At 43.3% G+C, this 15,274-nt stretch overlaps 1 protein-coding gene across 7 annotated transcripts in view; it reads left to right on the top strand.

The window, feature by feature from the left end:
- The first annotated feature begins 685 nt into the window (after nt 1-685).
- Nucleotides 686-15,274, top strand: part of KDM5B (lysine demethylase 5B) — a 78,236-nt gene continuing 63,647 nt past the window's right edge. Inside the window, exon 1 of one of the 7 annotated variants that reach the window (XM_070602226.1) lies at nt 686-965. In XM_070602226.1, the coding sequence (XP_070458327.1) occupies nt 786-965 (180 nt within the window). In that variant the 5' untranslated portion in view covers nt 686-785. Of the gene's footprint in view, nt 966-1,556; nt 2,576-13,450; nt 14,461-15,274 lie in introns of those variants that run through there. The other 6 variants (XM_070602227.1, XM_008526483.2, XM_008526479.2 and 3 more) reach the window with 6 other exon arrangements.

Here is a 15,274-nt window from a genome sequence, read left to right as displayed (position 1 = left end):
ATTTTATCTCCTACATTTGCATCCCTCCTAATCAAGAGCACCACCGCCGTAATTTAGGCCCCCTCGTTTCTTAGTGGATAATTTCTAGTCTTTCACTCCTCACATCCAGCCTCGCGGTCAGACTGCTCGTGGACCACTCTCTCTCTGGGACACCCCCACCTTCCAATAGTCTCCGTCATCACTAGTGCATGAATGTGGGCAAATTGCTTAATCCCCCCGTGCCTCGCTGTCCTTACGTGTAAAGCGGAGCTAAGAGCACCTGCCTCGTGGGCTCGTCGCGTAAATGATTAATCATGCAAAGCGCTCGGAATGTGCGAGTGCTCAGAGTGTTGGCTTCTTGTCGTGCTGACTCGTTTCCTCTTGTCCGTCCACGCTGTCCGTCGCTGGAGCCGTCCCTTCTGCCCGGAAGACCCTTCTCCGCGCCCGGCGCGCGGCCCCGGGAGACTGTGTGCGCGCTGCGCCCGGGGCGCCGGCCGCGGAGTCTCGACAGGACCGAACCGGCCGCTCCGGCGGCGGACCCCCCCAGCAGGCCGGGAACTTGTTGAGCGAAGGGCCCCGAGCTCGGGCTGCGCGGCCGGGGAGCGCCGGCTCCATGGCCCTCGGGGGCGGGGGGCCGGCCCCGCCCGATCCGGGGCGGCGGGTGGGGGTGGGGCGGGACTCCTTTTCCTCGCCGTGGCGGCGGAGGCGCACGGCGTGGGCTCGCGGCGAGACGGCGGCGTCGTCGTCGGCGAAGGAGGAGGAGGAGGAGGCAGAGCAGGCCGAGGGCTCGGCCGGACCGCGCGGGGATGGAGGCGGCCGCGGCGCCGCCGCTCGGGGGCCCGGGCCCGCTGGGCGAGTTCCTGCCGCCGCCCGAGTGCCCGGTCTTCGAGCCCAGCTGGGAGGAGTTCGCCGACCCCTTCGCCTTCATCCACAAGATCCGGCCCATCGCCGAGCAGACGGGCATCTGTAAGGTGCGGCCGCCGCCGGTGAGTGGCCGGCGCCCGCCCGCTCGCGGCCGGGTCGCCCGGGGGTCGGGGCCGAGGGGGCGCGGCGGGGACGCGCGGCGGGGCCCGGGTTCGGCCCGGGTGCGGGGGTCGCTCCGGGGCCCGGAGGGGGCGCGGGGCCTCGGTCCCGGGGCCGGGGCTCCCCGGGCGCCGGCTGCGTGCGGCCGGCTGAGGCGGGGGCGCGGGTGTGTGTCGGGGGGCGGGTGTGTGGGATGGGTGTGAGGGGGTGCCGGGGCGAGGGGGTGCCGGGGCGACGAGGGGGCGTGGGGGTGAGGGGGTGCGAGGGGGCTGTGGGGCCGGCGGTGAGGTAGGCTGTGTGTGAAGTGGGGGCGGCGGTGTGAGGTGGGCTGTGTGTGAAGTGGGGGTGCGGGTGTGAGGTGGGCTGTGTGAGGCGGGGATGCGGGCGTGAGGTGGGCTGCGGGAAGCGTGGGTGCGGGTGTGGGGGTGCGTGTTTCGGTGTGAGGGGGTGGGGAGCCTTGTGAGGGGGTGCGGGCGGCGGGGAGAGTGGGGGCGGGGAGCGCGAGTTGTCGCGCTGAGGAAAGTTCTCAATATGGCGGCGGCGCCCGGTCCTTTGTGTGGCGGCGGCGGCGGCCCGGAGCGGCCTCACCTGGGCGTCCCACCCTGCGGGCCGGGGCGCCCACCCCGCTGGCCCCCGGCCTGCGTGTCTCCCGGGCCGGGAGGAGCGGCGGGCGGGCGCGCGGCGGCCGTGTGCGGGGGCGGTGGTGCGGGGCGCCGGGCGCGGAGGGCCGGCGGGCGGCCGGGCTGGGGTGCGGGCCGGCGGGGCCGGCAGCGCTCGCGTTCCCCCCCGCGGCCCCCCGCGCTGTCCGGGGCGCCCGGGCCGGGGCTCCGCAGCCCCCTAACGGCCCCAACGCTCGTCGCGGAGAGCCGGGCCGCCCCCTCCCTGCCCCCCGGGGCGCCCCTGCTCGGCTGCCCACCGTCGGCGGGCAGCGTCCGGGCCGGCCTCAGCGGCGGTTGGCCGGCGGGGGCCGTTGGGAGGGAGTTTAACGGCCGCCGCAGGTCAGGAGCCCGCCCCGCCCCCGGGAGGCCCCCCCCGCCTGCTCTTTGTAGTGACACTTGGGGTCGCGGGGGTCTCGTCCCTGCCCGCTGCGTCTCGGAAAGCCGCTTTGAGGGGGGCCCGTCCCTCCTGCGTCTGCCTGTGCCGTCCCTCCCCCCGAGTTGAAATACGGACCCCGTGCCTGAGTTTTCGCCGGACCAACTCGACAGTGGAGATGAAGTACGCGCCTCGGAGAGTCGCCTACTCGGCGGGGCTGGGGGCGAGGCTGGAAGCGGCCGCGTCTCTGCGGGGAGCGGCGGGGGACGGGGCTGCCTGAGGGGAGCGCGTCTCAGGGAGCGGAGGCCTGCAGAAGTTAAACCCGCGCTGCTGGAGCCAGGGCTCGAGCTCGTGACGGATGGGGCCCGTCTCAAACGCTTGGCAGTTGGAGTTTGATGTCACACGTTAGGAAGTGGACGTTTGCCGTGATGGGGTTTTATCCAGAAACGAGGCCGTTTAAATTCTTGGTAACCAGAGTGCGTGGAGCCGGGTTCCTGGGAGTGAGTGGTCCTCCATGTTGGTATTGTGGTACAGGACTAGGGTAAAGCCTTTATCTTACTTTCTTATTCTGTTTTTTAGGGTTCTTTTCCCACAAAAGATAGTGTGGCTGTGGTTAAGTTTGGCTGCCTGTTTGCTCATCTTGGCCAGGACGTTAGTGGGAAGCGCTGCAGGATGTGTGATGGTGTTATTGTCTTTTCCCACTCTGAGTGTCAGACAGCATCATGGCCACCATTTTGTATTGAGGAGTGCGTACTACAGCCTGAGCAAGGGTGGGAAGAGGCACCGTCTACACACGTCGCCAGGGTCTGTTTTGGAGACCTCCTTTGTGTGGAGGGGGCTTGCTTCCTCCTTTGTTTAACCAACTCCCATGCCAAATGGAAGGAGTTTGGGAATACTTGTTGTTGATATAACCACAAAAAGGGAAAATTTTCCAGAAGTTGTAGCTCTTGAGGAGGGTCTTGTTGGAACAAAGACTTCTTAAGAGATATAAACAGTCTTTGTTTTAGGAACTGTTTTGTTTTAGGAAGCTAACTGAACAAGTAGTTTCATATAGTTGAAATAAAGCAACAAAAAGCCCCAAGAAGTATGAAGTATTTTCCATGGCATTAGCTTTTTAATGCTTGTGTTTCTAGGTGTTTTTTGTTCACTAAGTTTTTGGAACACAAGTGGCTGTATTAAAATGGGGATTGGGGCTACTGGTGTTTTACTTGTAGTTAGGAGGTAAGGGGAAGAACTATACAGCATTTCTATTTCCTTCTGTTCTTACTTTGTATGGTTAATTAATGCCACTTGTATAGCTTCAGTTTATAGCTGCTCTGGCAGTGAGAGTCCTATACTGCTTGGCTTCTGAAAACTTGGGGTTCACAGAAATTTGTGAAAGTACAGTAAGATAAATGTGCTAAAAGATAAATCAAGAAGACTACTCAAATCCTGAGTTAAAAGTTTAGAGGGAAATAAACACACCTTTGTTTCAAATTAACATCAAGTATATAGGGTAGCCAGGCTTGTTTCTTGGTGGTTTTTTTTTTTTTTTAATTTGCAATTAATCCGATTCCTGGTTTTGTTACCTTTAAAATGCAAATTTTCATTTCCTCCTCGATGTACTCAGATGTCTTTTTAAGGACGAATTATATTTTCCATGTCACTTTGTGGTATTTGGAGATGATTAATTTTAGGAGTGTAACTTTTAGCCAAAAAATAGTTGGCTGCTAAGTAAATACTTCTTTGAGTCTCTCAAGTTTGATTGGAATATATTTGATGGCTTTAGTAACTTTCTTTCTTGCCCTCAAACATCTAACATTTGGCCATGGATAGGCAGATTCCACAGATTTCTTCTTTGGCAGTATCTAAAAGGCAAGGATTTAAATCAAACCCCAGATGACACAGTAGACAGATTTTTTTAAACTTCTTCTGGTCATTAGTTTGATTTCTTCATCTTTATAGCCAAAGTGTAAACCTTTTAAGTGTTTTAATACAGTCAGCATCTTTGAGTGAGCCTATTGGTTCCACCCTTAGGAACAGGGAGGAACTTAAATAACACATTTCTTTGTCTGGTAGAGGTGTTAATGATATGGAGTGTATTTACTCTCATTCCAGCCTGTCATTCTCTCTAATTTTGGGTTTGATTGACTTTGGCCTAATTCTCTCTATTATTTTCCCAGTTTCCTTGGTGTCACAGAATTTTTCTCTAGTTGTGATTCTTTGGCTACCTTAAACCCTTAACATGTGGAGAAAAGGTTTATCAATGGAAACATCCTTGAGTGAAGGAAGAGTTTTTGATTACGTTTTGAAATAACAGCTTTATTGAGATATAATTTATATACCATACAATTCATCAGTTTAAAGTGTGCAATTCCGTAGTTTTTAGTATATTCACAGAGGTCTACAACCATCGCCACAATCGGTGTTAGAACACTTTTCATCACCCCCAAAAGATACCCCATACGTACTTGTAACTATTTTTTAAGGCAAATTTAGGACTATACTGCTCAGAAGAAAAGCGGTTTTTTCCTCACTCGGTAGGAGGCTGGATTAAGTCCTGGAGTTCTAGTTCAAAAGTGGCTGCCTTAAAGGAGAAAGAAACTTCGTTTGTTGTAGTCTTTGAATGGGTGTTTAGCTAAATTTGCCTTTGCTGGTGGTAAGTTAGTCACATTAGGAGCCACCATCATATACATCTGGTTGTAACTCTTAATCAACAAAATAATAGTCTTTTAGAATGGAAAGTGAGTGATATTACAAATATATGAGGTGGCTAAAGATTCACACACCCTTTCGGGAAAAATTTCCTGTGATTATAGAATTTGTCTTTAAACATACAGTGTAAACCTTTTTAAAGAGCAAAATAAATAGAGAATTGCCTTTGAAAAGTGTTATTAAATGTTCTGTATTAAACCTGGAGTTTGATTCCTTTCATTATTAAGAGACACCAATAAGAAAAATTCAAAATAATTATTAACCCTGAGTTTCATTCTTCGTCTCTAGGTACTTAATTTTGTTTATGATGTGTTCGCCTAGACTTAGAGTATTTCCGGTTGATAAATTAGTAGTAAACTTGTTTGTTTGTTTAATTTGGAGGATAATAACAAAATCCAGGATGTTCAGGATACTTTAATATAGGCAGACAGACAGCTGCCAGTGAGAATTTTCTTTTAGAAAGGCAGAAAATACCATTGTAAACTATTTGATTAAAAAAAAAATGAATTTGGTTTACCTCCTGTAAATAGGATCTTTTTGTAGACTTTTGTAACCTCTCATTGTTTTCTTAATTGGGCCACATTAAAGTTTGGCTATAGAAAAGGGTAAGGGAAAACTCATGCCCCCAAAATGAAAGTGCTAATTAGGTTCCTGGACTTAAGTTCCAAGAAGCCTAATTCTGTACCTCTGTCCAAAGGCCTTCTATAGGTTTAAAAAACCAGAACCTAGAAAAACCTTGCTTTCCTCCTTGCACAGTCCTTTCAGCTTGGTTTGTGTTGAGCTGGTGCTGTGATTTTTCCTTTCTCAGAGAATTAGATAGATATTCTCTGGAAATTATGCTAATATTCCTGTTTTAAGTGCAGAAGATCATTGCCAACCTAAAAAAAAAATTAGGTGGAATAAATGTTGGGAACTGAAGGAATAGCTATACTTTCCTTTCTGAAATTTCTGTTAAGTTTGGGTCACTTGAAGAGGAATTACCAGAGGCATACTGATGAGTCCCTTTGGGGAGAGTGGGTGGGTGGAGTGATACTTTGGAAAATCCATATCGCTGGGCTGCTCCTGTTTACTTTAGATTATGTGAAGTTTGAGAAACTAATAACTGGATTTTAAAATCTTGAGTTGTGAGAAACTTGTTTTAGGTGTGGGAATTGTATGCCACCTAATGAGGATTTCTTAAGTATTTATTAACTGTTGTGTTCTAGCATGAGATTAAAGAGAAAAATTAAATGAGCTGTTACCTTTGTACGCTTGCAAAAATTCTTCCAAAAATGCTCGTTTTTTCTGTTATTGACTATTAGATGAGCTCTATGGTGAATTTGTTTTTTAGAACCCAAGTTTATGAACCAGACTAATGAGGAAAGGCTGTCTCTAGGGCAAGGAGACATTGCTGTTCCATAATTATAAGATGTTTGGAACAAAGATGTGGAATTTGACTTAAATGCATTCTTTTAAGTCTCTTTTTTTTAAACATTCAGATCTTTAATTGTAGACTGTTTCTCTTAAAGCATCAAAACCATATATCTTTAGACATGGCCTAGAGTCATCCTATATGCTCTTTTTAAAAATATGTATTTTTTTATTATTTAAACTTTTTTTCTATTATTTACTTTTATTTCTATTAAACTAGTAAAGACTAGTTACTTTGCTCTGCCAGAGCCATCACTTACAGGGTGTAAATTAAAATTTTTTTCAAACATAGACAATAGTAGAGAGAATATAGTTTCTAGCTGTTTTCCTGGATATGAGGGCAGGAAGCAGAGTAGCAGCATTGGGGTTGAGAGCAAACTAGTGACCTTCAATTGTAGAGAACAATGTGGTTTAGCTTTTGTCTTATTCAAGGTATCAGTGAGATTTGGGCAATTAGGAGTGAGGTTTCTAGCTGTTAGTGAGTGATGATCACTTTGCCCAGTTAGGATGGGGATTGTATTTCTCAGTTTTAGTTAATGGCTTTGTTACACATTTGTTGGAACCTGTGCAGAAAGTTGACCATCTTCAGGCCAGCTCTTGGCACATGGAGGGTTGGTAGCGGTGGTGGATGGAGGGCGTTCTCTGCCAGTATCGTGCAGTCTCTGCTTTTTGTCCGTTTTCCTATCTGCCGGACTTTATCTCAACAGAACAGAGCTGGGAGTCAGGGGTAACCAAGAAATACAGTGAAGTCTCTTTCTGGAAAAGGAGTTTTAAGGAAATGAGAATCAGGAGTCTAATAAGTTTTTGGATAGGTGGTTAGGTTCACTTTTCTTTTCTTTTCTTTTTTTTTTTTTTTTTTTGAGGAAGATTAGCCCTGAGCTAACTGCTGCCAATCCTCCTCATTTTACTGAGGAAGACCGGCCCTGAGCTAACATCCGTGCCCATCTTCCTTTACTTTATATGTGGGACGCCTGCCACAGCATGGCTTGACATGTGGTACCATGTCCGCACCCGGGATCCAAACCCGGCAAACCCTGGGCTGCCAAAGAGGAGTGTATGCACTTAACCGCTGCGCCACGGGGCCGGCCCCAGGTTCACTTTTCTGTGAAGAATGGTAATTTGACTTTCAGCCTTGATGGTGCAGTTTCTATTTCAGAAGAGTTGCTAATTAACATTTATGTGATATCAAATGTTCAAAATGAGCAATTTAAAAATCGGGTCATTGACAACTATTTTCTATCAATAACCCCTTAAAAATCCAAGTCTCCGTCCTCCCGCCCCCCAACTTCATTTTTCAAATAGGAGACTAAACACCACCAGGCAGAACATCGCATAATGAATGGCTTTGTAGAACTTACTGCTTCCCTTTCACTCGGTAATCTGTTACTTTACAACAGATGTGAAATTTAAGGAATATTGCTGGGATAAAAATAACCTTTATCAAGGGGAGTGTGTGTGGATTTTTATTTATTACTTTTTAAAAGTTAGTTGCTCTATTATGTAAAAGAAGGAGTTGACGTTTCTAGATTTTTAGAATAAGTGAGCAGAGTCTTGAATCTGATTTCATCGTGACCTTGGACTGTCTTTTTTTCTCCAACATGTGTCTTCTTATCTGCTATAAGGGGATCTGACACTGACCTAGGGCTGCTGTCCAGATTAATTAATTGATAGATTGCAAGGAGCTTAAATCCCAAAGCTTTATTTGCTCACTGCTAAGAAGAGTCTGGGGACAGATTTAGCAAGACAAGGGTTAGTGCTAGATATGTATCCCTCATTTTCTCCTACAGTGAAGGGATTTTTTAAAAGTGAAACTTGAAAAGTCAAAAAGCCCAGCATCAAAACCAGAATATGCAGAATGTAATTCTTCTACTGGTTTAGATGAAGCTTTTCTGTACCTGGATATTTTAAAAGATTAGTGAGATTAAAATCTTGTTACAAATTATTTCAGAAAATTTGCAGGTACATGTGTGTTATGTATGTTTTGTATAGTGTGTATACAGGCAGAAGTTTGTATTTGGCGAGCTTCGTGTTAAGAAATGTTTAAAATTGTTTTAATTTCCCCTAATCACAATTCTTGCCTGACAAGAAAGTTAGTAGATTGAGTATTTATTTTTATGTAGTTATCTTACTTGTAAAGTGGGGAGAAAAGTAGAAGAGGTGGCAGAGAAAATGTTTACTTTGATCCTCAGGACAGAGCCAGATTATATTTTATTCTTTACTAACAGGCAACGTTTTTAAAAAATAAGGCTAACTAGAACTCCTATATAGTCATACACACCTGGATTCCCCAATTTTTTGTTCAAACCTATCTTCTGTTACTGGACCTCACCGCAACATTGCCTCTTAAGATATACCCCTATATGCTATATTTCCACTAGTGTGGCTTTTTTTTTGAATCAAGAAATTTACTCATAACTGCTTTCTAGATGTATTAAAACATTCTCCAATGGTGTATATGCCAAGTTTAAAATCTTTAAATGTTGAGATATTTAGTTGTGAGCATGCAGGAAGGCTAAGATTTCTTTTCCCAGCTGTGCTTCTTGTGTGGCCGTAGGCAGATTTTTGTGCATTCCTGCATTAATGCTTGCTATCTTACCGGCTTGACCGAACTGTAATGTTCAGAGAACTAAAGTCTAACACTTGATGTGTTTTGAGCACTTGGTTTGAGCTTTTATTAAGCACATACTCCCATGAGGTCCACGTACCCCCAACTGCAGACACTGAAACATGACCGTTTTACTTTAATCTCTTAACTCCAGAAACAGAACAAATCCCTATCGAAACCACATAATTACAAAGTCTTTAAGGCAAGATCCTCCCAATTTTCTGTGTGGTTGTACCAACTCATCATTTGGTGATATTTAAACCAGATGGTAACGAACGTCTCGTCCTTGCCAGGCTTTAACTTGGAGCGAAGAGATGGGGAGAGAGGGATTTCTTTTAGGAAGAAATGGGGAGAGCAGGATCTCTTAGGATTTGTACCCTGGTATCTTTTTATTTGTGGGACAAGGTATGAGGGGTTGGAGATGAAGAGAGGTCTATAAAGAGAATTTTTGGAGTATAACGTCTATTTGTAAAATTCCAGATATTCCAGGCTTTTTCTTCTCCCAGAGAGACTCTTATCCAATATTATTATGCATTTTGGACAAATTGAGAACAGCCACCAGATTTTCCAGTGGGAGGCTGCCTTCAGGGATTTGTGTAGGATGTGGGTTTGGGGTTTTTAAAAATTTTACTTGGTGGCAGCCTATTCTTCTGGGCTCTTCTCTATAACTGCTTTTTTTCACTACTAACCTTGTGGCTTTTCCTATCTTCCATTTGTAAACTATATCTTTGACTTACATAATAGATAATTGCTCATTAAGATTTTTTTAGGGGCCAGCTCCGTGGCGGAGTGGTTAAGTTCACATGCTCCGCTTTGCTGGTCCAGTGTTTTGCTGGTTGGAATTCTGGGTGTGGACATGGCACCGCTCATCAAGCCATGCTGTGGTGGTGTCCCACATGCCACAACTAGAAGGACCCAGAACTAAAAATAGACAACTATGTACTGGGGGCTTTGGGGAGAAAAGGAAAAGTAAAATCTTAAAAAAAAAAAAAACTTAAATGCCATTTAAAAAAAAAGATTTTTTTAGGGCAACAGGGCTTAGAATTTGAGTTAGGATACAAGATAATTTGTTTTTGGAGTTTGGTATTAGCTAGCTAGGAAATGAAAACTTGAAGAGAATACAGATTACATGGAAAGAATACTAGAGTAGGAATCAAAACATTTGGCTTCTGTTGTGTGTTCCATTATTTACATGTTATCCTTCAACTGCTAGTCTTAAGAGGATCATGACCATTTTCAGAGTTTTATTCCACTAGCCTGCCTATAAAATGGGGATAATACTGGGCCTGGTTTACATAATGAAGCCTAAAGAGGTGAGTAAACTTACTCAGGGTCACCTAACTAGTAAGTCGTGGAGCCAGGATTTGAACCCAGGCAGTATAGGTTCCAAGCTATGTGCTATTAACCACTATTTATATTGCCTGTTATATGTCTGTAGTAATGATACAATTGATTACATGAGATGGTTGATGGAAAATTATGAATCTTATTCTTTTTGGTTATACACATTCTATCCTGGTAGGCTGCCCTTTTTTCTGATAGGTTCAGCAAAACACATTTTGTTACGGTAAGACAATTTTATAGATGAGGAAACTGCTGAGAGAAGTTAAGTGATTTGTCTAAGGTGATGCAGCTTTTAAAGGACAGATTGAGGAATTCCAAACAATGGCTTTTTACATCCAAGTTCATTGTTCTTCCTTCTAATACACAGTGGCTCCCTTCATAGTTCCTAGAAATTAGCCAGCTTCTCTCATCTTCTGGCTCTCCAGACACAGGTGCAGGGAAATCAGTAAAAATATTGCACATATAGGATATCCAGGTACCATTTTCTTTTGTCCATTATATTTGTTTATAAAATTTTAAATCATATACCCTCATTCTTTTAATTTGTCAGTGTGTATGAGGTTAGCCCTTTTGTGTATTGTTGGTTGATTGGCTCATTTGTATGGAAACTCATAGTTCATCAATTTCAAATTGATGAATTTGACTACTTAGCTTCAATTGGAGGAGTGATTAGGACTCAGAGGCCCCCTGAGTGTACCCCTGCCTCCCATCAAGGTCATTCTGGCCTCCACCCCAGAAGAACTGAGTTAGAATCTCATGTGGGGCTCAAGTGTTTGAATTTTAAGAAGCTCCTCTGGTCATTCTAAAGCTCAGCTAAGTTTGAGAACTGCTGGTTTAGGTTAATTCCCTGATGAGGTTTAGGCATCTGTTAATATAAGGGATTCTCTTACCTGTTGAATTTGAACTAACAAATTTTCAACTCTACTACAGGAAACTAGAGAATCCTTTTTGTCAGCTCTGGTGAATGAAGAAATGAATTAGGTCCTTTGGGTTAGTTGTGAGTTCAGTACATTTATTGATAGGTGAGTAAGTGCCAGGCGTTATGTTAGGGTTCTAGGGTTTTAGAAATGAATTAAACAGCTTTGACTTAAAGGAACTCAGTCTGCTGGTGAGAAAGATCTACTGCTAGATTATATAATATGATGTGTTACAAATAATGGGAATTGTATATAGAATGGTTGAAGATATTAGGGTTGGGGGGATATGGAGTTGGGTGAAATATGGGGAGAAGGGGCTGTCTGGGATGTCTGGGAAGGCTTTGGGTTAGGACAGGGTTAGGGAGGAAATAGGGATGTAGAATGAGAATGAGGATCATGACAGAACCCCCAGAAACGCCAGTGTTTTAATGAGGGAAGAGGATCTAGCTGGAGGCAGCAGGAAAAGTTCTGGGAAGCCAAGGAGGAAAGAGCAGGTTTGTTGACAGTCAGTATTTCAGACTTACATGACTTCACGGCGATGATTTTCTTAGGTCTCAACTCTACGCACAGCTGCAAAATTCTCTGTTTAAAACCTGGAAAAGTAGATAATAGAAGAGTGTTTATATTGTGTGTTCCATTGATACCAGGCAGCCATTCAAATGAGGACCAGTTTTATCAGGCTGCGACTTCCTCATATTTTAGGTCAAAGTGGATCTTTTAAATCAAATGATCATTAAATATGGCAATAAAGGTGAAAAAATAAGGCGGTTGATAGTGCTTTCTCTACAGCAGTAACACACAGCATGGTCTGAGATATGTCGTAGGATAAATTTATTTTAAGATCTTTGGAGATAAGATCTTTTATCTACTATCCTAAATTGAGCATTCCTGTGCATGAGTACATTCTTTTTTCTTTCAAACAGGAGATCTAGCCTTGAAGCATGGTCGGAATTATAGTTTATCAAATAGACTGGCAGGTTGCCCTTGTGTAAATATTAAATGATCTGGCAGTTGGATAAATGGAACAGCTTCTTGGCGATTCCAGTTCAGGTTCAAGCTTCAGTCTTTTGCTTCAAATACGGCTATTAAGGATCATACATGTTCTAAAATTATTTCCACTTTTAACGTTAGGCTTACAGTTAATATATCTTAATTGTAGCGGGACTAAACAGCTGTTAAATATTTGCATCTAGTGAAATGTGTGACTTACTATTTACTTTTTCTTTTAGTACAATTGCTAATGTATCTTCAGATGGAAAATCAAGCAAAACAAAGATTTTGCAGTCTTTTAGTATCTTCTCTGAGACTGAGGCTTATTTTTTAGTGTTGCTGCTGTCCATTTCCTGTCCTTGATTTTGAATCTCTAGGAGTGACCAGTTTATAAAGTACTTAAAGGGAGATCATGTGTTTACAGATCTCATGAGGCCTTAAAGTTAAGGTGTGGGATGTTTAACTTTCCCTGCCCTTGGTACCCAGGTAGGTTTGGGTGTTGCTGAGGGAAGGCTGAGGGGGCGGAGTCCAACCTCTTTCCTAAACCCCTTCCTCTGACAAACAAATCAGTTTTGGAACCTTTCTCAAGTATGTAATCTTTTCTTAACCTCGGCAGCCTCAGTTTTCTGCCAGAAATTGTCTTTTCCTCACTGGGATACTAGGTATGAAAGAAAACAGAATCAAAACCATTTATTAAATACTTTCCTTGGGGGAAAAACTGTGGCAGTATAGCCACTTGATCATAACATGGGATATTGAAGTAATATTTCTATCAGTCATAATTGCTGTTGGGGAGAAGGATCTGAAATTTCTTTGTATCCCATTCAGTGACTTCTGTACCGTAAGATGTCAGTGAATGACCTGAAAGAAATAATGCTTTCCTGTTAACTTTTCATGATTGACCCATCATGATGTCAGCTCATTTGAGTGGAAGATGTTTTGTTCTAAGGATTTAGCTTTCTTAGAATCCTGGGTAAATTTTAAAAGGATGCTTCCGTTATAGGCCTGATAAGACTTTGGGGAAATGCCAAAAATGTGTATAAATCCTTCTAGTAGGTAACTTTGGTAGACATGTATTAGGGACATTTTGGAAGAGTAAGAAGGTCTTCATGTGGTCTAGTTATTCCCTTACTCTTATTGTTTGTAAACAAAATGGTACTTAGCTTGTTCCTATAAAGTGGCCTGGAAGGAAACTATTTCTTTGAGGTTTGGGGAGCAGTATCAATGAGAGAAGCATTTTATATTTTCACATGGTTTTGACAGTAATAAACTTGAGTCGTTCAAAGGCCCTGCAAATACAGATTATTATTGCCAAGTTGTATGAAAAGTGGTGAAAGAGGAACTTATTGGGACTAATGCTTAAAGAGTAAATACCATGGCATGTCCCTTTCTTACCAGTCTATTTTCATTTACTAATAGATGGTCCAGAGAGACAGTACTTTGCCTTTCCGAATGTTTAATATTCAGAAATTAAAATATTCTTTCAAAGAAGTTGCTCGGTAAAACTGAAAACTGATGGCTTTTACCAGAGCCTGTCTATCTATAGGGGTTGTAATTTTTTTTTTTTTCCTGAGGAAGATTTGCCCTGGGCTAACATCTGTGCCAGTCTTCCTCCATTTTTTTTTTTTTTTTTAAAGATTTTATTTTTTTCCTTTTTCTCCCCAAAGCCCCCCGGTACATAGTTGTGTATTCTTCGTTGTGGGTTCTTCTAGTTGTGGCATGTGGGACGCTGCCTCAGCGTGGTCTGATGAGCAGTGCCATGTCCGCACCCAGGATTCGAACCAACGAAACACTGGGCCGCCTGCAGCGGAGCGCGCGAACTTAACCACTCGGCCACGGGGCCAGCCCCAGTCTTCCTCCATTTTGTATGTGGGTTGCCGCCATAGCATAGTTGACGAGTTGTGTAGGTCCATGTCCAGGATTCGAACCCATGAACCCAAGCCGCTGAAGCAGATCACGCTGAACTTAACCGCTATGCCACTGGGCAGGCCCAGGAGTTATAATTTTAAAAAAATTCTTATCACTTGGTACTTAACTATTTTAATATGGCTATTAAAAGTTCGTGTATGTTTGCAAACAATTGTGTTGGTATTTTTGGGATCTTTTTTCGTGGTAGGACTTTAGGGAAGACTGGGTTGACATAGGTATACCTTTTCTAAGAATGTTGGCATTACACACATAGGTCAAGAAATCATTGTTAGTGAATGGAGAAAACACTTGAAGGGGCTGCTTTTAAAGTCTGTATGGACAGATTTCTTTGGAGGGACAGATTGGATGGAGAATCCTGTAGGGGAACTATTAGGGCAGTTATTTCCAAGATTTGGGCTCGGGACACTCAGAGGGTTCACAAGACCCTCTCAGCAGATCTATGAGAACTTTCTCTTTTCAACTAAGTATCTGTGACCAAATTTTCTTCATGTACTTTCACCGAAACAACATGCTACAACTGAATGACTGCAGAAGAAGGTAAGAAAATCTAGTTTATTTCTAGACAATTAAAGAGATTTGGAAAATATAACAGTGTCATTCTTCTCTCTCTTTTTTTGGGTATTATTCAATGATTTGATTTTTAAAAATGTTTTAATTTCTAATGTGATAAAAATGAATAAATATAACCCACATAAACTAAGGATTTTTGAGTTCCTCAAGTTCTTAAGAGTTTAAAGAGGTCTTAAGGCCAAAAATTTGAGAGTTATTGTAGTAGTAAAAAGGGAAACCTACTTCTGCAAAGACTTGACTCAGAAATAAATGCATGATCTGTGTAGGAGGTTTCTGTCTGTGGTCATCCTTTGAAGAGGCCATTACAAAACTGGTAGAGGGTTTGGTAAAAACTTCTGTTATTCACCTATCACTTACTTCTATGAAGTGAAAATTTAAAAATGTTTTCAAAAGGGCAAAAAATTTTCTCATATAACCAGTAACAACTAAAATGTTGAAGCGGGCCTTTTTTGTTATCTGCCCCTGCCCTCGAATTATATACCTAAAACAATCTTAGAAGCAGCTCTTTAAACATGGAAATCTGATCTTATATTCTGCTACTTTAAAAAATATGGCAAAAAAATAAATTAATGGGCCTTGACTATTATATATTAATTTATAAATTCTATTTTAGACAATTTTATAATGAAAATTAGAGAATTGAAAACCATTGTGTTAAACATAACCAATCCAAAAAAAAAAATTCAGGGTTGCTTTAGGCTTCCATTTCCTAGTAACTAACATTTTTGACCATTTGCTTTGTAAAAGCCAGGCACCTGTCTAAAGGCTTTACCTGTATTAT

Source organism: Equus przewalskii, chromosome 31 (genome assembly GCF_037783145.1).
Source record: "Equus przewalskii isolate Varuska chromosome 31, EquPr2, whole genome shotgun sequence".
NCBI lineage: Eukaryota > Metazoa > Chordata > Mammalia > Perissodactyla > Equidae > Equus > Equus przewalskii.
Note: the sequence above shows the minus strand (reverse complement) of the source record. Positions and strands in the feature narration are given on the sequence as shown.